The 24,171-nt window shown below is 34.0% G+C and overlaps 2 protein-coding genes across 3 annotated transcripts in view; one reads left to right on the plus strand and one right to left on the minus strand.

Moving 5' to 3' along the window:
* LOC126884896 (adhesion G protein-coupled receptor A3) overlaps positions 1-24,171 on the minus strand; it is a 400,023-nt gene that overhangs the window by 341,322 nt on the left and 34,530 nt on the right. The gene's annotated exons all lie outside the window — the stretch shown is intronic.
* Positions 209-23,629, plus strand: LOC126884903 (ornithine aminotransferase, mitochondrial). 2 transcript variants are annotated; one of them, XM_050651232.1, is made up of 7 exons: positions 209-339; positions 6,646-6,839; positions 10,174-10,398; positions 13,781-14,004; positions 17,147-17,447; positions 18,229-18,435; positions 23,439-23,629. In XM_050651232.1, exons 2-7 carry the CDS (start codon positions 6,680-6,682, stop codon positions 23,606-23,608), a joined length of 1,287 nt encoding a protein of 428 aa, XP_050507189.1. In that variant the 5' UTR covers positions 209-339; positions 6,646-6,679; the 3' UTR covers positions 23,609-23,629. The 2 variants fall into 2 exon arrangements, with proteins under 2 accessions (XP_050507189.1, XP_050507191.1); XM_050651234.1 differs by lacking the exon at positions 209-339 and adding an exon at positions 4,442-4,541.

A 24,171-nucleotide genomic window follows, 5' to 3' on the forward strand; every position in this document is an offset into this window, starting at 1 on the left:
AAAATATTTGTTATGTAGGTACTTGTTCTCAGGTTCTATTCCCATCCCTGTACATTTTCTCCTCCAGTTGTTTAATGCTCCCTATAGAATCTGAATAAGGTTAAATGTTTCTGTTTACCCCGTACAATTTTTTCATAATTCTTTCCTGACACTTCTAATCTTAACATTAACTTTTTTTAACATGTTATCCACAATATTTTAACTTTGAAGTGATAATAACTGATTAATTGTTTTATCGAACTTGGTATTGATGACATTGATGACCCCTTCAATGAATTAAGTGACTTATATCATCAGTTTTGTTGGTGCTATCTACTAGAGCGGAGTGGATGAGATTCGGTAAGTACAATATTAATACTAATTTATTAATTATCTTTAAATGTGAATCTAATAGTGGAAAATTGGTTTTTTATGGTATTTTTTATGGATTTCATGGTATCGTGGATATCCGATTGGGGGATATTGTGCCACTCCTCTACCGCAACTGTCTTGAGATCCCCGAAGGATGTAGGAGCTGGTACTCTTGCTCCTACCCGTTTTTTGAGGTTGTCCCATATGTGTTCAATTGAATTAAGATCGGGATTGACTGAAGGCTTGAACTGCAATTCTAGATGACCTCTTCATTGTCAGCAACGTATTGAGAAATCGCTTTTTCACCGCTCCTGAACCTCGTACGCGTCTTTTTGAGGTAAGAAATGTTAGTGTGAGTGAACATACCATTAGAAGAAGACTGGCAGAAAGAAATTTGAGGGCTTTCCGTCCAGCTCGCGCCCCACAACACCGTAGAACAAGATTTGGCTTTGCGCGAGAATATGCTGATTGGACTGTGGCGGAATGGAAGAACATATACTGATCTTAGATGAGAGCAGAATAGCTCTAGGAGGTCCAGATGGACGTCAACGTGTCTACAGGTTTCCTCCATGCACTATAACCGAAACAGTGGTTTACCGAAGAGGGTCAATAATGATTTGGGGATGTATCTCTTACTAAGCTCGTACTGATCTTGTTTTATTCGATAGAGGCAGTGTGAGTAATCAAAGATACGTGGAAGAAGCTCTCCAAGACCATGTCATACCTTTCGCACCGTTCATTGGTCAAAACTGTATATTAATGCATGATAACGCATGATGCCATACCGCAAGATTCATATGTGAGTAATTTAATGAGATCGGGAAGGTTTTACCACAGCCGCCACGCAGCCCCGATGTTAACCCAATTGGACACATTTGGGACATTTTTTTTGGACGATTGGGATTATTGGATTTTTTAGTAGCATCAACAAATATAGACGCTCAGAGTCTGAAATCGTTCCAACAATTTGTATGGGATATTAAAATTTGTTTGATCATTCAATAATACATCTTTATTGTTTATATTTTTATATCAAAACAAAACCGTTTGGCTAATATACAGGGTGTCCAGAAATTCTACCGACAAACGAAGACAGGAGATTCTTCAGATAATTTTAAGATAATTTAACCCAATTCACTTAGTGCGAAAATGCTTCCTAAGGGAGCTAGAGCTCTTTGCAGATGGGTCTTGTAATTAGTTTTTCTTAAATACCTCCAGAACGCTTCTATTTAGAAAAAGAAAAATTGGTACGCGTATTTATCTTCAAGATATAAATCTAATCCATCCATTGCAAATTTCTAGTACCGATCATAGGCGTCCGTTTTGGGTAGGGCAACGGTTATTTTATCGCATAACTTTTTTATCTTTAACTTTAATGCATTTCAAACACTGGATTATTAAATTGTGAAGTATTCTAGTACTAAAAGGTACTCTTATTTTAAATCTGTAGGATACACCGTTTTTTAGAAAAATCGATTTGAAAATTTTTCGCTTTTTGAATTAAAAAAAAAATTCAAAAAAAACTGTTTAGAAAGACGAAAACTGGTACATTTATTTATATTCCAGAGATAAATCGATTTCATTAATTGCGAATTTATAGTACTGGTCATAGGCGTCCGTTTTGGGTAGGTCAACAGTTATTTTATAGCATAACTTTTTTGTCTTCAATTTTTGAGCATTTTTGACACTAGATTATTAAATTATGAGGTATTCGAGTACTAAAAGTTACTCTAACTTTATGTTGGTAAAATACTTCGTTTTTTGTTGACAAGTTCTTTCAATTTTTTTTCAAATTCCAAATACGAAAAACTTTCAAATCGATTTTTCTAGAAAATGGTGTGTACTACCGACTTAAAGCAAGAGTACCTTTTAGTATTAGAATAACTCTTCTTCTTCTTCATGTGCCGTGCTCGATTATCGAACGTTGGCTATCAAATTGGCTATAGTAATTTTGTTAACGGCAGCTCGGAAAAGGGATGCAGAGGATCTGTTATACCATTCTCTCAGGTTTTTAAGCCATGACGTTCTTCTTCGACCTGGCCCTCTTCTTCCGTCTACCTTGGCTTGTATTATTAAATAGAGTATATTATATCTCTCTGGGCGTCGCACAGTGGTCCAAAAACCCGAAAAGATGGCCAAAATATGAAATTGTTTTTTGATTGGCATGAAATGCTACTGAGAGGATCGCCGTTTTCTTGAATCCTACCAATTTTCACAAGGTAAGTTTTATTTATGATTTTTACTTCGTCTGTATATGCCGTGCTCGATTATCGAGCGTTGGCTTTCAAATTGGCTATAATAATTTTGTTGACAGCAGCCCGGAAAAGGGATGCAGAGGATCTGTTAAACCATTCTCTCAGGTTTTTAAGCCATGACGTTCTTCTTCGACCTGGCCCTCTTCTTCCGTCTACCTTGCCTTGTATTATTAAATGGAGTATATTATATCTCTCTGGGTGTCGCATAACATGGCCAAAATATTCAAGTTTTCGATTTTTAACTGTTCTGACGACTTCTGTGACTTTTCCCATCCGGTGCAAAACAACTTCGTTACGAACTCTATCCACCCAACTTATTCGTAGGATTCTTCGGTATACCCAAATTTCAAAGGCTTCCAATTTCTTGAGAAGAGTATCTGTTAAAGTCCAACCTTCGACACCGTACAAAAGAGTAGAGAACACATAACATCTCACTAATCTAATTTTAAGATTCAAAGTAATGTTGTTTCCACATAAAAGTTTCTTTATCTTAAAGAATGCAGCTCTGGCCTTCTCTATACGTATTCTAATTTCTTTGCTCATGTCCCAGTTCTCATTTAGATTACAACCAAGGTAGGTGATACTGTTAGTTCTTTCTAATTGTTCACCATAAGCTGTTACTACTTCCGGTTGTATTGGCGTCTTACTGACAACCATCACCTTGGTCTTTGCGGTGTTTAGCTTGAGTCCATATTCATCACACGTTGTGGTAATCCTATTAATCAGATGTTGAAGTTCTTCATAATTGCTCGCAATTAACACCGTGTCATCCGCATATCTCAAATTATTAATATTGACGCCATTCATTTTGATACCACATTGAGCATTATCCACTGCTTTATTGAAAACAAACTCAGAATAGATGTTAAATATTAGTGGGGACAAAATGCAGCCCTGCCTTACTCCTCTTCGTATTTGAAGTTCTTCAGACGTGTCCCAGCCAATCCTGATGTTTGCACGTTGATGCCAGTCAAGATTTTTGATAATGCGTAGGTCTTTATCATCAATACCCCTTTTCTGAAGAATAGCAATCATTTCCGTATGTTTTACCCGATCAAAGGCCTTCTCAAAGTCAATGAAACACATATAAACCGGATGTCCGACATCTCTGCATCTCTGTACCATAACCTGAATACTAAACAGTGCTTCTCTGGTCCCAAGGTTATTGAGCAATCCAAACTGTGTATCACCAAGCTGTTCTTCTATTTTTTGGTACATCCTAGAGTGCAAAATTCGTAGAAATATCTTTAAAACATGACTCATCAAGCTAATGGTTCGGTAGTCACTACATCTTTTCGCGTTTGCTTTTTTAGGTATCGTCACAAAAGTCGACAGCAGCCAATCCGTTGGTATATAGCCAGTTTGATAAACTTTATTAAAAAGATGAAGGAGAGATCTTTTAGTATTTTTTAAGAATACCTCGCAATTTAATAATCCGGTGTCAAAAATGCATAAAAGTTAAGGATAAAAAAGTTATGCGATAAAATACCTGCTGTTGCTCTACCCAAAACGGACGCCTATGACCGGTACTAGAAATTTGCAATGGATGGAATCGATTCATCTCTGAAAAGTAAATATCCATACCAATTTTCGTTTTTCTAAATAGAAGCGTTCTGGAGGTATTTAAGAAAAACTAATTTCATGACGCCATCTTCAAAGAGCTCTAGCTCCCTTAAGAAGCATTTTCGGACTAGGTGAATTGGGTTAAATTATCTTAAAATTATCTGAGGAATCTCCTGTCTTCGTTTTTCGGTAGAGTTTCTGGACACCCTGTATAACCAGTTTTATCAAGAAAAAGATAAACGTTGCATATAAAACAACTTGTTTTACTAAGAAAACGATAGCATCTGTGTATAAAAGGTGAATAGGTCAACACTAATGACCAGAGTGAGATAATATAAAATTGTGACAATTACGGAATAACTTAACTGTCAGGTACATCTTAATGTTTGACTAGTACTACTAAATGTCGGTTTATAATGTTCTCCTCCGTTTTACTGACTCCAATCGCCACTTCGTCCCTTCCTTCCATACTATGTCCTCTTCTATGTTTCTTCTCTCATCTTTTTGTCTATTCCTCCTTTACAACTTGTCCTCGATCTACCTCGTTTTCCCTTGCCTTCTGGTTGCTATTCTAGTATTTCCTTTGGTATTCGTTGTTCAGCCATTCTTTGTATATGTCCGAATCAGATCAGTTGTTTTGTTTATAAGTAATCTACAATAGTTCGTTTGATTCCCACTATTTCTCTCAGGCGTTCATTGGTAATCCTTCTCGTCTAGATCTTCCTGCTGTTCTTCTCCAAAAATCCATTTCCTTGTTTTCAGCATTGCCAATATAGCCCGATCAAAGAACAATCTGACCACAAAAAAAATAAAGGAAGTATGAAAATTTGGGAATAGGTACCTAGTTGAAATTGTCTATTATTACATACGAAAAAGTTTACAATTCTACATCCCCTCCATTTTTCAAAAATTTTTTGGTTATTTCACATTGAAATATTCGATTTTAAATTTGACGAAGAAGAACCTACTTTTAATTAGCTACAACTCTGCTTCTACTGGGTCTGAGACCCCACGCGTACACAATTTTTTTCAATTTTTTATAAGCTATATTTTTACTAAGAATATTTTTTTCGCTAGAATACTTACTTTTTGAGTTATCTGCAAAAAACCGTCCAAAAACATGTTTTTTCTTGTTAAAAATGAACATATTCACTCGCAAATAACTCGAAAAGTATTGACATTGTTTATCTACACAGTAGTTTAGTCTAGTTATACAGTAGTGGTCTAGTTATACAATGGTATTGACTTAGTGAAAAAACTCTATAAAACAAAAGTTGCTTAGAATTAGTCATTTTATCCAATTCCGAGCCTATTTTGAACGTATATTTTTTCACTCCCGAGAAAATATTTTTCACCCCATATTTCCCAATTTTTGTAAAATGGAGGGGATGTAGAATTTTAAACTTTTTCTTATATAATAATAGACAATTTCAACTAGGTACCTATTCCCAAATTTTCATCCTTCCTTTATTTTTTTGGAGGTTTTCGAAAAATTTTGTGTTCTCTGATGGGGCTAATATTCTTTCTTTCAATGGCCATACAGAGTTATAGTTTTCACTACATATAGTCTTATATATCCTCATTTTTCTAGCTATAATTAATTAATAATTAAAAAATGACTTTTTTATAAATTACAAAAAATCAACCCTGGCGATATTATTTCAGATTTCTTGGATCATTCTAAACAAAAAAGGTCTTTTGTCGTTTTTCCCTTAAGTAGATCGTTTTCCAGTTATAAACAATTTAAAAATGAAAAAAAAACGATAGATTTTCAAGAGTCAAAAATGCAAGTAAAAAATATTATTTTTGTAATCATCAAGTACCTAAATTCAAGTTATTATTATTATAAAACCTTATTCTATCAGGTCCCTATAAGAATTGTTGTCATGTTTTATTCTAAAATATATTTTTTTAATAGTTAATGAGGAAGATTCCTTATGGAAAGACGGGCGATCTAGCTGCATTAAGAACTAAAAAACAATGTTTTAAAATGAAATAAGTCCAAAATACTTATCAAGAACTGATGAAATAAGGTTTGAACTTGAATTTAGGTATTGATAATTACAAAAATAATATTTTTTACTTGTGTTTTTGAGCCTTGAAAATTGTCATCTTTCGTTCTTTTTCACTTTTAAATTGTTTATAACTAAAAAACAATCAATTTAGGAGAAAAATTATAAAAGACCTTTTTTGTTTAGAGATAGTGATACAAAAAATTTAAAATAATATGCCCGAGCCGAAAAACCGAAAAATTTCTTTTAATATTTATAAAAAAAGTCAAAAGGCACCCCTCGTTTTTTATAATTGTTAACATACTGAATGACATATACAATAATTTTTATCCATTAAACAGATCGGTGCAGATCGACTAACAGAATCATCTTAAACGTTTTATCTAAAAATATGCGTGTTTGTACAATGATATAAATATACTGGAGCCACAATAATTCTCATCACTTGACATTGAATACTTTAGGTTGCAGAAATCGATTGATTGATTGGATGCAGAAATGATTCCTTCTCGACACGCCCCACGACTTTTGGAAAATGCCAAAAGCTGCATTAACTTGTCCAAGAAGGCTTTGAGTACCGAAAAGGTTATCCATAAGGAAGAGAAGTATGCAGCCCATAACTACCATCCTCTACCAGTTGCTCTAGCGAAAGGACAAGGTAAGTACAGTTTCTTTTCTTCTTCTTTTTTTTATATAGACATTAGTCTGTCTGTTTTTTCAATGTGCCTCCAGTAATAAATTGTCGTTACATAGTCTTCTTTCGTGGTCTTCCCTCTGATCGTCTTCCTATTGGGGAACCGTCTATCGCTGTCCTTACTACTCTATTTGTTGTCATTCGCAGGGACGTAACAGAGGACCCCGCAGCGTGAAGCTTGCGGGGGGTCCCAATCGCTTAGGGGCCCCATCTTGTCATCTGATATTATGTTAAAATCTGTTATTGTTATATTATTTTACGTTATGTGTTTAAAATTCAACACGTAAATTTCTAAATAGACGTGTTTGCCAAGTGAATCATCTCATATAATATCTAGAAACTTAATCCCTTCCGGCCTACCGAAATTTTATGGTAACGACAATAAACTATAATGCTTTGTACGTGGCTATTGAAAGATTTGAGAATTGCAATTTGCCGAATTTTAGAACAATATTTCTAAATCTAGAAATGGGTTTTCTCTTTAATCTTTACCCACGTTTAGTAGTATTTCGATACAATTATCCAGAGGCGTAACAGAGGCCGCCTCAGCATGAAGCTTACGGGGGGCCCCAATATGTCAAGGGCTCCAATATGTCAAGGGCTCCATCTTGTTGTCTAATATATGTAAAAATATGTTGTTATATTATTTGCATACATACGTTTTTTAAGTATTGAAGATTTGAAAATGAAGTTGTCCATCCGAATTAATAAAGTTGTAGATATATTCGCTGATAGTAAATAGTGCACGAAGAAAGTTGTTCATCTCATAGAATAATACTAATGTAATCATTTAGTAATTTTTGTTGTATTTTATTCTATACCAATAAAGATGAAAAATGTAAGTCGTCATAAACAATGCATGAATACACCAATAGCTCAGTAAATGACAGTTTTGGAGTGAAATTATCAGCGTCACGACGGACGTATTTGCTTGACAATTTGGATTTAGGTTCTAGTTACACTCCACTTCAAAGTTGGATTTATGTCGTTGGTTGCTTTTACTTCGGGGGAGACACCCCTCCTTGGGGAGAAAAACATACGTTTAAAATAAGTCCGGAAATGTATAAATTGACTAATTATAAGCAACTTTTGTTCTTCTATAGAGTTTCTTTATCAAAATTATTTTCTTTATTAAAAATGTTTATTTTTCAAAAAAAAAAAAAAACGTTTTCAGACGGGTTTTTCGCAAATAACTCAAAAATAAGTATTTATCGAATTAAATATTAGATATCGAAAGAATATTTGTAGCAAAAATGTAGCTTATAAGATACAGAAAATGGTGTACTTATTCATGAAGTCTATCGACACAGTAAAAGGACAGTTGAAGCTCATAAAAAATTATTCTTATTTGTCCAATTCGAAATCGAATATTTCAACCTGAAAAAACCAAAAAATGGAGCAATTTTCGGGAAAAACTCTTAAAACTTTTTGTAAATGTTAAAAAAAAAGCTTTATTTTTATTTTTTATAAAAGTTTCTAGCACCAAAACTATATGAGTTAAGCTCAAAATAAAGTTGACCCCTTTTTTGGTAAAAAAAAATCGTGAAAATCTGCCCCTATTTCGCACCCCAAATAAAATTTATCATTAGCGCTTTACATTTTACTTTAAATATTTATTGTTTATATGATCTGTAAGTTTGACCGGTTCGAAGTTCTTATTTTTGAAAAAATTTAAAAGTTTTTTTTATTTTGGAAAAACGCCTTTTTTTCAAAATAACTTAAAAAGTATTAGTGATACGAAAAATCTCAAAGAGTAAAGAAATGTAGGTAGGTCTTGCTTTTATAAATATTTTGGCTTTATTTTATTTTTCTGTAAGACAAAAATTGGTTAAGACATGGCTGTTTAAAATTTGCATATACTCGTGATTAGTGACAAGTTCAAGCCCTTTAACTAGAACCCTTTTACAAATAAGCACTTTGAACCGGTGAGACTTACAGGCCGTATAAAAAAAGTTAGGTAATTTGTAAGACGATAATGATTAGTTTCATTTGGGGTGTTAAATAGGGGTGATTTTCACAATTTTTTACCAAAAAAATGGGATTATTGTCGGTTCGCTAAACTCAGACACAACTTACTAGTAATATTAATAGGTATTTTTTTTGCCAATTTTGCCAAAGTTGTCAAAATTACTAACTATTTAGTAATTATTAACTATTTAGTAAATTTTTTTTTGACAATTTTATCAAATTGACGAAATTACTTACTAAAATCACTAGCCAGTTGTGTCTGAGTTTAGCGAACCGACTTTAACTGTATTTTGAGCGTAACTGGCTAGACTGGCTTAGTTTTGATGCTAAAAATTTTTGTAAAAAATAAAGCTTCTTTTAAACACTTTAAAAAAGTTCTAATGAGTTTCCCCGAACAGTATTTAATTTTTTGGTTATTTCACGTTGAAATATTCGATTTGGAATTTGACGGATAAGAAAAACTTTTCATGATCTACAAGTTTTCGATAGACTTCATTTTTGTTTCATTTTTTTTATAAGCTAGATACATTTTTGTTAACAATATTCTTTTCGATCGAATACTTACTCTGAACTATTTGCGAAAAATCGCCTAAAAACGTATTTTTTTTTGTTGAATAATAAACATTTTTAATTATAAATAACTCGAAAAGTCTCGAGTTGACCACTTCGGTGGTGATACTGAAAATTACACGGTATCGCCATATTTTACGTTGATTTACTGGGCTGTAAGACATATAGGTATTTGTTACACATGTCGCATTTAGTAATTTTTTAAAGAGGGCCCCATTTCCAATTCTGCGGGGGGGGCCGACGGAGTTTGTTACGCCACTGGTCATTTGGCTTATGTGGCCATTCCATTCTACTCTTCTGTTTCTTACACAGTTATTAATGTTCTTCAACTTGCATCTCCGTCGTATATCTGTACTTCTAGCTCTGTTCCATAGTATCTTACCATCGATTTTTCGAAGGGTTTTCATCTCCGCTGTTTCGAAGCAATCTTTTTGTCCTCTCTGTGTCAGATCGTGTTTCTGCCGCGATATGTCATTATTGGCCTGATGACTGTTTTGTAAATTCTGCCTTATTTCTTTTTCGATATTTTTATTTCTCCATATTGTGTCATTCAGGAAACCTGCGGCTCTGTTTGCTCTATTCACTTGATCTTCCACTTCTGTTTCGAGCTTTCCGTAGCTAGAAACTTTCATTCTGCATTTAAATTTTTCAAAAATACTTATTAGTTTTCTCAAAATTCGAAAAAAAAATGAATTCATTTTTAAATAGCATTGGAGCCGAAAGATTGCGCCTATCCCCTTAATAAACGAATGTCTTTTAGGTGTTTTTGTATGGGACGTCGAAGGAAAAAGATATTTTGATTACTTAAGTGGTTATTCCGCCAACAATTTTGGTCACTGTCATCCGAAAATCGTCAAAGCTTTACAAGACCAAAGTGCAGTACTTCACCACACATCCAGAGCATTTTTTTCCGATCAACTTGGAGAATATGCAGAGGTTCTAACCAAGCTTTTTGGGTACGACAAGGTTTTGCCGATGAATACAGGTAAATACAAGATTTTAATGTTTTGCTAAATATTGTCAGTGGCAGTGACAGTTTAAGATTTAGTTTCGAAACAGAGACCACAACTATACGCTTATGCACATTTTATACTCTTGGGCTCCTCAGATTGACTAGTGGTGTGTTCTCTGAATTGAAACCAAATCTCCTGTCATATTAGCCAATAGGGATGTTCACAAAAAATTTAATAGTCATTTTAAAGATGTAAAACGATTAAAGAAACACCCTAGGAATAATTGTCTAAAATATTAAGAAAATTAAAAAAGCCTGTCTATGAAACTCCAGCGCGCGCATGTCCACAGTATTTTTCTCTTTGGGTACCTGTTTGACGTTAGTTCAGGCTGTGGTTCAGGTCATTTTATTTTGTATTTTGTTCTCTTATTGTTTTATCAGGGCTAACGTGGAGTTTTATGGTGAATTTGTTTAGTTTAAAGTGGATAGACTGTTTCTAAGGACATATTTTGGGTGGTACAAATAAATAAATAAAATGAAAGGTTTTAAAATAGCTGATCCGCTTGACCTACGTACTGTACATGTAACAATGGTGTCCGATTTCTTGTCATCTTGTAAAGAAATAAATCAACCACAGAGTAGCGAAATGTTTATTTTAATAAGGTACAGGGGGTGAAAAAAAAGAGAAAATTTGGTGTGATTTTTAATTTCAAATATTTCATTCAAAGGAAACTTTTTGTTTATTCTAATGGATTTTCGACCCTTAATAAAAATATTTATTAGTTTTCTCAGGATTCGTAAAAATTAATGCATTTAAATAGCATTTGCATAGATTTTGCACTACTAATTTAAATGATGTCTAGTTAATAGGGTATGTCGGTAATAAATAGGTATGTACCTACTTTATTACTATGTTATGGACACCAAGTCTTTTAAACCTCCAGACAAATTGAAAGATCATAAACTATATGGGTACTTTTTATTTTTGTAAACATTTTCTTGCTAACCCATTTCGTTGCCTGGATATTTTTAGAAACAAATATTTAGAAGTCCAAAATACGAAGTTTTCGACTGTAGGTATTAAGAATTTTTATAATTTATTTTTTTATAACCAAGCTAATTTAAATCTAAAACATACCATAGGATTGGGTAAAAATGAGTACTTAATTTAAAAACCTATTTATTTAGGAAATGATTCATAACTTACAATAAAAAAGTGATCTTCGCAAGAGAAAAGCTTGGTTTTTATTGATACTTATACTTCTTTTTTACGTTTCTTTTTACGATTTAAATTAGCTGGAACTGTAATAAAAATCTTGTCAGAATTGTTTTTAGAGGTATTTACACATCAAGGAACAAAACACCACTTATTTGGTTTCATTTTTACTAATTAAATCCGTAAAGAACTGCACACATTCATATTCGTGAATAAGTATACAGAACTAGTCTTCGATCAAAGACAATTCGACTGCTGACGTCACAGACCGTAGCCTCGCTGCAGGGTACCGTTTTTCTAGCCTCCAAGAAAATCAACATTATAAACTCATTTATCTTAAAAAATAAACATTTTTAAACAGTTTTATGATTGTTACGTTTTTATATACCTTATAATCTATTGAATTCAACTATATTTAAAAATTAGTGAACATCCCTAGCAACAGCGACATCTATTCTAAGCAAAACTAAATCCAAAGAGTCGAAGATCTAAAGATTTCTTACGTTTGAAAACAAATTCTGCCCATAACCTAAATGCGAGCTTTCTTAACTTTACAAAGCAAACGGACGATAAATGAATAGACGTGAGGAATCTATAATTTGCATTCCACGACACGTCAATTTATCTAGGTAACAATCCAACGACTTTGATTCCTTTTAGTCAATTTTTAGGACAACATACCGACAGAGATGTTAAAGCTCATAAATGAGGAAAACGTAGAAATACTGGTCAAACTTTTCAATGATGTTTATTCAGCTGGTGATATTCCTCAAGATTGGTTAAAGTCCGAATTCATAGCCCTCCAAAAAACAAAGTCCGAAAAACTGTAGCGATTAAAGAATGATAAGCCTAATGAGCCACACTTTAAATATTCTACGTATTATCCACAGTAGAATCAGAGATAAATGTGAAGAAAACCAAGGTGAAACACAATTTGGCTTCAGAAATGGACTATGAACCCGGGACGCACTCTTTGCACTACATTTTTATTGCAGAAATACCGAGATCAAACGAAATACGTCTTTGCTGTATTTATTGACTATGAAAAGGCGTTTGATCGAGTACAGCATCACAAATTAATTTAAACAGCAGCGACAGCTTACATAAATGGAAAAGCAACAGAAATATGTAAAATACAATGAGGTGTCAGACAGGGTTGTATATACTGTCCCCACTGTTGTTCAATTTATATTCAAATATAATATTTAAAAAAGCGCTGCATAATTTGGAATGTGACGTGAAAGTTAATGGAATTCTGAAAAATACGATCAGATATGCAGACGATACAGTTATTTTAAGTGATATGATATGAATGAATTACAATGCGTTTTAAATTCCATTGACACAGTGGGAAGAGAGTTTGGCCTAAACATACAACTGTTCCAAAACAAAATACATGGTGTTTAGCCGTTTTGGCACATCAAGATTCACGGTTATATGTTGATGGTCATATGATTCAAAGAGTACCCAGTTTTAAATATCTTGGTTGCCTTATTACTGAACAACTAGATCCAGATAAAGAGAAAAAATGTAGAATCCAGATAGCCCGCATATTTTTAAAAATGAGGTCATTCTTCTGTAATGATAACTTGTAAATTCAACTTAAAGCGCATGACTAAATGCTAGATTTGGTCAGTCTTCTTATACGGTGTCGAAGCTTGGACATTAAAAATATCCACCATTAATTGTTTGCCTTTGAAATGTGCTGCACAGACGTACACTAAAAATACCATGGACGGCTATGCTGACAAATGTGGCAGTCCGTAAGAGAGTAAATGCTGCTCGCGAGCTGCTTGATAACATCAAATGTAGAAAGATGGCCTGTTTTGGACACGTAGTAAGGGGAGACCGATATAATATTATTCAGCTTATTATGATGGGTAAAATCGAAGGACGCAGAGGAAGTGGTAGAAAACAGGCCTCTTGGTTGAAGAATATAAGGGAGTAGACAGGAATAAAGAAAGCTGAGCAACTATTTAGAATAGCTCTAAACAGAGACAGTTTCGCCATGTTAATCGCCACCGTCAAGGGAACTTGATATGGCACGTTAAGAAGAAGAATCAATTTGTGAGTAAACGAAGGTAAAGAAAGACAATTTAAGATTTAAATTGTCTTTTTCATTGTTTTTAACCTAATAAATCTTTAGATATGTGGCTCTGTTTTGCTTAAAATACAGTATTCTTAAATCTTGTTGTGTAGGTGTTGAAGCCGACGATACTGCCTGTAAATTAGCCAGGAAATGGGGATACAGAAAGAAAGGGATACCCAAAAATCAGGCCAAAATTATTTTTGGACAAGACAACTTTTGGGGAAGATCTTTGGCAGCAGTGTCAGCGTCTACAGATCCCACTAGCTATGAGGACTATGGACCGTTCATGCCTGGCTTTAAAATTATACCTTACGACGATCTGAAGGCATTAGAGGTAAATCATAGGTTATATTAGGTTACGTTTTGCGTTGTTTAATTCGTAACTCATAGGCTATTGATTATGTTCAAAATAAGAGAGCTAAAAGGAACTACAACGTTAACGGGAATTTATTGTCTCATATGGTCAATGGACCTCTAAATTTGAAAAAACCGCGGAGTGCTAACATTTAAATGGGTGCGTTTTTGAGAAAGGGGTGAATTAGTCCCTAGGCATAGGGTGAATTAGGGTGAGTTCTATTCACTTTTGGTACAAACACTTCTTCAGGAAAATTGTTCGAGGTTAAATTTACTATCGAAATATCATATTTTAAAGTCCAAATTATTTTTTTTACAAAAATATATTCAAAAGAAAAGCAAGAAAAAACACGAAAGAAAGCAATTTTGTTTTTTGCCTCATAACTTTCTTCCACATAGATATAGGTATAGGCATTGCTTCAGCTGAAAATAACTACCATCTTCCCTCTTTAAATTGACGTTTCGTAGAAGTCTCTAGGATTTATAGTTTCCGAAATAGGATTTTTCAAAGTTTGCCGCCCACAGAATTTTTGAGCCATTTTCCCCATTATTTCGCAAACATTGTTCTGTAACTTTTTTCTACGCATCTCTAGGTATATGAAATGGTACATTTGGTAGAAAGAGAAGTCAATTATCTTTAAAATGGTCTATTGTATAAAGTTGTACGACTATTTTTAAACAAGTTATGCTTTTTCAAGATTTTATACTTTTAATGATTTTTGATATTTTTTATGATTATTTTTTAAATTTCTCATTTTGACTTTTTTCTTGTACATTTAGGTATATACCTACATTGTGGAATAAAAAAAGCTTATTTTTTTACTTTAAAATGGTGTATTGCAAACACCTCTAGGACTATTTTTAAACAAGATATTCGTAGGATATCCAAGGATATCCGTAATTTGAGAAAATTTTTTATTTTGTTCCATTAGAAGAATATAATTGCATATTTTAACATAATTTTTAATTCCAAATAACTTTTCTTAATTACACTTTTCGATGTTCATCATCATCATCTCATCATTCTCTTTGCCTTATCCCTATGCGGGGTCGGCTTCCCTAATTGCATTTCTCGTGAAATATAAAGGTACTTTACTCTTGAGCGAAAATTAAAAAAAGGAATGCTGCCTGCATATTTTAATGAATATGTTACATTGAGGGGTCAAGTTCATTCATATACCATGAGAAATATTGAAGATTTTGATATTCAAAAAACTAATAAACATAGCACAATGACATCCCTGTTTTACAAATGTATGAATGAATTTAACCATCTTCCCCCCAGTGTTAAGAATGCACTGACAGTTCAAATTTTTAAAAAATTACTAAAGACATATATTTTACCTAGATAAAAAAATAATTTTTAATAAATCTGTATGTGTTGTATAATATTGCATGTATTGTATATTGTATTTAATTAAGCAAATTCATATTTAAATATTGTTAGTAGGATTTCTATTTCAATAAAGAATTTCAAAATATTTTTTAACATACCTAGTACACTATTGATAAAATTTTATATCTGATTACATCTTAGGTTTTAGATTATGCAGAGCATTTTATAAAGAATAATTTTTTTTTCATAAAGTTAATATTAAAAAGTTTTCCATATGGTTCCAACTTAGTGGGACCTATTGCATGTGTATATGTCAAACTGAAAAAGCGTATCTTGTTTAAAAATAGACCTAGAATTTTTTACAATACGCCATTTTAGAGTAAAGAAAATAAGCTTTTTTTTATTCGGCAATGTATATACCTAAATATACTATAAAAAAAGTTATAATGAGAAATTTAAAAATAATGGTAAAATATATCAAAAATCATTAAAAGTATAAAAATTTGAAAAACCATATCTTGCTTAAAAATAGTCATACAGCCTTCTACGATAGATAGGGATACCATATGTCCGGATTTGAAAGACATGTCCGGATTGGCGTCCAGATATGAGAAATGTCCGGATTTTTTTATTTGCAAAAAAAAATGGAAAACACTTGGCCTAACGGTGGAAAATTTCATTTCAGATCTAAAGTATGTTAAAACATAGGTGTATATTTTATGTATTTTAAACTGGCGGAGATTTTGGAAGTTAGTTGCAAATTGTAGCGAAACAGCTGTACTTTTAATTGCGCCTTATGCATTTATGTACATAATATCTACATAAATGCGTATTATGCATATATGTACAATGCGGAGGTAGCAACACAGAAATTAACATTTTACATTTTCTACAACCCCTTGGACTACCCCGTCCGGATTTGGCCTTAAGAAATTATGGTAACCCTAGCGATAGACCATTTTAAAGGTAATTGACTTTTCTTACTATTAAATGTAACATTGATACCTAAAGCTTCGTAAAAAATGTTACAGAACAATGTTTGCGAAGTAACAAGAAAAATGGCCCAAAATCGCTATGTGAGTGGCGAAATTTGAAAAATCATATTTTGGAAAGTATAAATCATAGAGACTTATACCAAACGTCATTTTAAAGATGAATAATGGAAGTTTTTTCTGTGAAGCAATGCCTATACCTATATCCCCGTGGAAAAAAGTTATGGGGCAAGAAACAAAAATGCTACCTTTCGTGTTTTTTTCTTGCTTTTCTTTTGAATATATTTTTGTAAAACAAAATATTTGTAACTTTAAAATGTGATATATTTCGATAGTAAATTTAACCTGGAAAATTTTTCCTGTAGACGTGTTTGTACCAAACGTGCATAGAACTCACCCTAATTCGCCCTGTGCCTAGGGACTAATTCACCCCTTTCTCAAAAACGCACCCCTTTAAATGGTAGCACTCCGCGGTTGTTTCATATTTAGAGGTCCATTGACTATATGAAACAATAAAACCCCGTTAACGTTGTAGTTCCTTTCTAAAAAACATAATCAATAGCCTATCATAGGGAAAGAATATTATGGTTTGAGTAGTAATTTTTATATATTTTTGGATTCGATTTGTTCTTCTGTCAGTGGTACTACAACCCAAATTTTTCTTCTTCTCATAGCACTACAACCCGGAGTGGGTCTTAGCTAACTGCACAACTCTTTTGTTACTAAGTCTAACATTGTTTTACTAGTAACTCATCTAGTTTTGATCAATGTACAAATGATGGCTTACTTTTTAGGAGGAATTAAAAGATCCCAACGTATGTGCCTATATGGTTGAACCAATCCAAGGAGAAGCCGGTATTAGAGTACCATCTCCAGGTTATTTAAAAGGCGTCAGAGAACTCTGCACCAAATACAACGTCCTTTGGATTGCCGATGAAATCCAAACTGGTTTAGGAAGAACTGGAAAAAGACTGGCTGTAGATTACGAAAATGTCAAGCCTGATATTCTGGTCCTTGGAAAGGCGCTGGGAGGTGGGGTTTATCCAGTGTCAGCTTGCTTAGCTAACGATGATGTTATGTTGGTGATTGAACCAGGTAAGATTACGCTTTAACATAATAGTAAAAACCTCTTACTTTTCAAGAGTCTTTAGGAAGATCATTTACTGTATAAAGTGATATTATAAATCTCTCCCCATGAGTTCGGAAATCGTATTCCTTTCGATGCGGATTTAACCTTGAAAACCAATTAATGGTCACATGGTGCCAAGTCGGGAAAATAAGACGGACGGTCTAACATTTGTTAGAAGCATTTTTAGTTGCAAATATTAAACTGAGATTCGCTACAGCCAAAAGAAAGAACCAGAAGGCATACAATAGAAGAACTCGATATGGATTTTATTTCCAGAGAAATAAATACTTCACTTGGGACCAGATTCTGATTACTTCGGTATTCGTGGTTTGTACTATTTGCAAACCAAACGAACGATAAATTAAAGAAGACTCGGGGAAGTCTACGATTTGCACTTCATATCTTGAATTGGCATTGGGAGACAGATTATTTTTCTTTTCGTTCAGAGGTAACTATATATACCCCTCTGATGATTTCTAATGAAGGTAAAACGTACGTAAGTGATTCATGTTCGTCTCTGAACGAATTGAAGTATAAGATGTTTCTGATCTTCATTTTATATTCGTTTACTCCTATCTGAGTAGAGGGACCAAGAAATTGGTTGGAATTCTTACCTCGACGAATAGACAGGTAGTAACAGGCCCCAAAACTCATATTCTTGAATCTGAAGAGTACGAAGTTGGCGTCCATCTTAATATTTTGTAACTACACCTGGTATAAACTAATGCTTTCTTCCTTTCGTTTTAGGTACTCACGGATCCACCTTCGGAGGTAACCCTCTAGGTTCTAGAGTAGCAATTGTTTCCCTAGGAGTTTTAGAAGACGAGAACATCGCAGAAAACGCTTTCAACATGGGAGAGATCTTCAGAAGAGAGCTTCAAAGCAAATTAAATAAAGATATTGTAACGGAAGTTAGAGGAAAAGGTCTTTTGAACGCTGTAGTCATCAACAGAGGTAACATATCTTCAAAATAGAGTTTTTGATATTTATTAGTAGCATATAAGTTATTGGTCTTGAAAAAAAAAATAGTAAAATCATTTATGAAAGAAGTGAAAGAAGTATATTAAAGTGTGTAAATGTATTTTAATTTCCTTAGCTAAGCGCTTTCGACATAAAAGTCATCTTCAGAGCTAATGGTCAATATATAAAAAGTACCGGCTACTTAGGAATGTATTTTCTTGCATCGCATTAAGAAATTTTTAATTCTGGTCCACTGTTCACTGTGGTCTGGTCCACAGTGGACCAGAATTAATTAAAAATTTCTTAATGCGATGCAAGAAAATACATTCCTAAGTAGCCGGTACTTTTTATATATTGACCATTAGCTCTGAAGATGACTTTTATGTCGAAAGCGCTTAGCTAAGGAAATTAAAATACATTTACACACTTTAATATACTTCTTTCACCTCTTTCATTCATTTCAAGTGTGTACAAAACCTATCAGTCTTTCAAAATCATTTATATTTTATTAAAAAATCCCACAAAATCACGAAACGTTTTGAACTAAAAAGTTCTTCATCAGAGCTTTTAACAGGTTTCTAACATGCTTGCCACCAAAATATATGGGTCAAAAAGCTTTAAATGTGTAATTATATAATGTTTACATTTTTATATTAAATTAAAAATGATGTTTAAAATATTCCTAGATACAATATCAAGCATCACAGAACTCCCCACAACAAGTGGGTTGCTTTGACCGGAGGTTATATCAAAGAATATAATATACTCAAAGGAGAGTATATAGTCTTTGGTTATAGCCTCACATTACGGACAGTAAGAAGCAACTGGAGTTATATCCAGACAGTAAGATGCCTGATGTTATATCTAGGAATATTTTAAACATCAATTTCAATTTAATATAAAAAGGTAAATATTCTATAATTTCACAACATTTAAAGCCTTTTCACGCATATACACTTGAGAGCAAAATAATCGACTCACTTGCCGAATTGTACACTTTAGAAGTCTCGAATTTACTAAATCTGTTGTCCGATTTAAGTAATTTTTTAAGCATGTTATAGCCTTATTCATTAAGAAAATCGATGTAGCATTATCGTTGCTAGACAGGTAAAGGTCATTTTATAACGGGTGCAACAATCATACGGTGGTTTTTTCTTAAAGTTTGGAACACCCTGTGTAATATTCTAGTATATATAAAATATGTATTTAAATTAAAACTCAATTGTATCCTTAGGCTTTCTTAACATCTTGTTTTTGATTCATTCGCTTATGTTCGATAATAAAAGAGATATGTACTTTTATATTACAAATGAGGTATGCTATTTGGTCTTAATCAATATCATTCCAAATCTCGAGAGCTACTGTTTCTACCTCTTGTACGGTTCTAGGAGGTTGAAAACGCTGTCGTGGTCTTCTGCCAATTATGCCCCACAAATTTTCGATCAGGTTAAGATCTGGACTATGCGATGGCCAATGCAAAGTCCGAAGATTTACCTGTTGTAAATATTCGGTTACAGTTCGTGAACGTGGTCTTGAATTATCGTGCATTAGCAAAAAATTGTTACCAATATAAGGAGCCGATAGCATGGTAGCTAAGTCCTTCGCTATGTAAGATCACAAAAAAGGTCATTTACCTTTTTATATTAAATTGAAAATTAAAATTTTAAATAATAAATCTACTAATTTTCACAACAAATCAGACACTTTTTGATTGTTAACAATTTGACATCCATTAAATTGTTAATTTCTCATAGCCTACTTTAGACTTGTTTATTAGACTAAGCAGAAAATGAGGATTTATTGATGAAAAACATCGCTAGTTGTTAACGTACCCAACTTTTTTATTATCCAACATAAGCAAATGAATCAAAAAAGAAAATGTTAACAAAGCCTAAGGCTACAATTGAATTTTAATTTCCGAACTGGGTGTTCGGGTGTTCCGAACTTTAAGAAAAAAACACAGTATGATTGTTACACCCGTGTATTATAAAATAGGGCATTCTGTATAACATATGTTTAAAACTCGTTCAAAGTCATTAATCGATGTAGTATCTGTTCTTGGATTCAATAACCGCGAGCAACATTGGATTGTCATGTTTGTTATTATTTAAAGGTGTATATAAACATTAACTCGGGTGAGAAAGATATTATGATCCAGATTTAGTCATACGGCTCACACTCCCTCTAAGGGGAAAATTGACTCATCCCAAATACCTACGGTATCAAAAGGATTGAGCTTTGGTGGGACTCTTTCCGTGTTATCGAGCCCTAGGTGACTTGGTATGCAGGTGTATCTCCCAAAAATTTTCGTACACATCTGGCCGTTGCGAGTAGTACTGCTTTCTGCATGGTCTTATAAAGATGTTCATTAAGACCCAGCTTTTTTATGCTTTCGAGGAGGGTCTTCGGAATGACTCCAGTAGTAGACATAATAATCGGTATCGTCTGGGTACTTTGCATTCTCTATTGTCTCCGTATTTGAATTTCCAGATCTCTGTACTTGGTGATCTTTTCAGTAAATTTAGTACGTAGATTATTGTTGTTAGGAATCGCCACATCAATGAGGGTTGTTTGTCTCGTTAATTTATTGACTAATACGAGATCTGGTCTATTATGCGCGACTGTTTGGTCTGTGAGCACAGTGCCGTCCCAGTATAGCTTGTAGTTGCCATCCTCAAGCATACTCTCAGGGACTTATTGATAATATGGGAGATGGTCGGTTTGGAGTAGTCCCAGCTTGATAGCTATCTCCTGATGAAGGATTTTTCCCACTGCGTCATGCCGTTCCTTGTACTCAGTTGCAGCAAATGCCTGGCAGCTCCCTGTAAGATGTTGGATGGTTTCTTGGGCTTGACATCCATATCGGCATCTGTCGTTTTGAACATGATGGTCTTTGATGATATATTTCAGGTAATTTCTGGTTGGTATAACCTGATCCTGAATGGCCAGTAATGAACCCTCCGTTTCAGGGAACATCTTTCCTGATGTCAACCAGTAGTTCGACGCTATATTGTCGACATAATCTTGGCTGACCTCATTGGGATGTCGCCCGTGCAGAGGTTTACCCATCCAGGCGCGCACTTTTTCGTCCTTAGTAAGGTGGTTTATGCGCAGTTCTGCTTCCCTTAGTTTTATCGGTGTTGTGTCATCTACTGCGCAGATATCGCGATGTAGAGTAGATGTTTCAGCCTGCACCTGAAAATAAGATCTTAAATTAGCAATTTGTTTGTCTAATTGCTCACCTATATCCATAAGTCCTCTTCCTCCTAAATTCCGTGGTAATGTCGTTCGTTCTACTGCACTTTTAGGATGGTGTTTTTGTGCCTTTGTGAGGTGCGTTCTTACTTTTCGCTGAAGATTTTCTATGTTCGTTTTTGTCCACTTAACAATGCCAAATGAATAGCTAAGCGCGGAACATGCGTAGGTGTTTAGTGCCTTAAACAAATTTCTACTATTAAGGTGTGAGCGAAGCAGCTGTTTTACTCTTCGTATAAACTCAGTAGTTATCTCTGTTTTCATTTGTTTATGGTCAATTCTCCGCGCTTGCTTTACTCCAAGATATTTATACATATCGTTTTCACTCATGGCCACGATGTTCTGGCCATTTTGCCTATCGAATCCTCCGGGCTGTACTTTTCCTCTGACTATATTTAAAATACGGCACTTGTCTAGTCCGAAGTCTAATATCATTAGAAAAAGTTTCTACAGTTTTTAACATCTCATCGAGTTGGTTTCGAGTGACCATTAATTTCAAATCATCCATATACAATAAATGATTAAGCTTCGCCACCACATTGTTGTTATTTTTGATGCTAAAACCTGCGTCTGTGGAGTTCAATAGCTGAGATAGTGGGTTCATACCTAGACAGAACCACAGTGGACTCAACGAATCTCCTTGAAACAGGCCCCGGCTGATTGCGATATTTTCAGTTTCGATGTTATTTTCACCAGGTATTTGAAGATGAATTCTAGTCTTCCACTCCGTCATTATATGCTCTAAAAAGGTTACCATATTATCATCGACTTTATATATTCTCAATATATCTATAAGCCATTCATGCGGCACTGTTGTAGTTAGCAAGTATACACGTGTAGGATAGGTCGCGATTATAAACAAGTTATATGTATTTGAATAGAAATAAGAGTTTTAATTAATTGGGACCAGAAGGCATTAACATCACGCCGTAACGAGCCGGCCCTGTGCTTTTCCGACCCAGCGGGTAAGCGACGACCTTGAAGAATCGAATATTCATTCGATCCAAATCGAAGAGACTGCGCGCCAGAAGAAGAAGACACAAGACACGAGACGACGATACGAATCGGGGCGTGGGAAAAAGACGTTGAATTATGGTTGTATTTCTTTATTATATTGTAGCATCTATTGTTATTCTAGCAATAGATTGTAGCATCTATTGTTAATCACGGAATAAATGTGGTGTAAATCGACAGGTAGTGCGTTTTACCTATAATACTTTTCCCTACCCGCCATTCGCTACTGCTCCTTTCTCGCCTCCTGGTGTCCATAAATTATCACATGAACCCGTATCCCTTTCACCCGTAATATCCTTACAACACATATTTATGACAGTAAAAAATGACCTTTACTTGTATAGCAACAATATTACATCGATTTTCTTAAATAATAAGGCTATAACATACTAAAAAATCACTCAAATCGTACAACAGCTTTAGGAAATTCGATACTTCTAACGTGTACGATTCAACATGTGAGTCGATTATTTTGCTCTCAAGTGTATTTTGGTGGTTCAAGCATGTTACAATACCTGTATGCAACAATGTAAATGTTAACAGCACTGATGATGAACTTTTTAGTTCTAAAACGTTCTGTGATGTAGCCCTTTAAGGGATTTTTACATAAAGTATACGTTTTATAAAGGATTTTACTAATTTTTGGTGATTGATATACAGCCAGCTACAGGAAATCTTTTTCCTTGTGGATTTTATTGGTTTTGGTCTAGCATATGTTTTGTTTATAGGTGTAGCTGATGCGTGGGATGTATGTTTGAAGATGAAAGAGAACGGTCTTATTGCCAAACATACTCACGAAGACATCATTAGATTTGCCCCTCCTCTTGTTATTAACAAGGAACAACTCGAAGAATCTATTAACATTATTGTAAACACTATTAATGGCTTACAAAAATAAAGTGTATATTTTGTATCATAATTTTAGAGTATCCCTATTTTTGGTATTAGGTAATAACCTCTACACATGCTCTGACAAAACCACCCGACTGTCGGGGCTGACAACGTTGGGTCTTACTGTTGGAGCGTGTGTAGCACGACAAAAAGGAGTAATCCTGACAGTCAGGCTGACGGATTTTGTCGGGTGGTCTTGCTATTCTAACATCCTGACAAAATTTGTCGTCTCAGGAGGTGTGTAGCGTTGTTGGCCTGACCTTGACTCCAACATGGATGAATAATTGTTAATAATCTACACGGGTGGCTTTTGTAAAGCGGTGGACACAAATTACGTGTTAACTATGCTAAGGTCTCTAATATAAAGTAGGTACATAATTTACTACCTGGTGCTGTATATTTTAAAAAGTTGCATTTTTTTACACCAATTATGACGCTAGACATTTCAAAATACCGCTTGTACACATTAGGTTTAGAAAAAATGTAAGTAAAATGATAATTTTACATACAGCGTGTGCTAGCCAAATGGAATAAATTCAATAGTTCAATACTATTTTTTTTCAATTTTTT

Source organism: Diabrotica virgifera, chromosome 5 (assembly GCF_917563875.1).
Source record: "Diabrotica virgifera virgifera chromosome 5, PGI_DIABVI_V3a".
Classification (NCBI taxonomy): Eukaryota; Metazoa; Arthropoda; class Insecta; order Coleoptera; family Chrysomelidae; genus Diabrotica; species Diabrotica virgifera.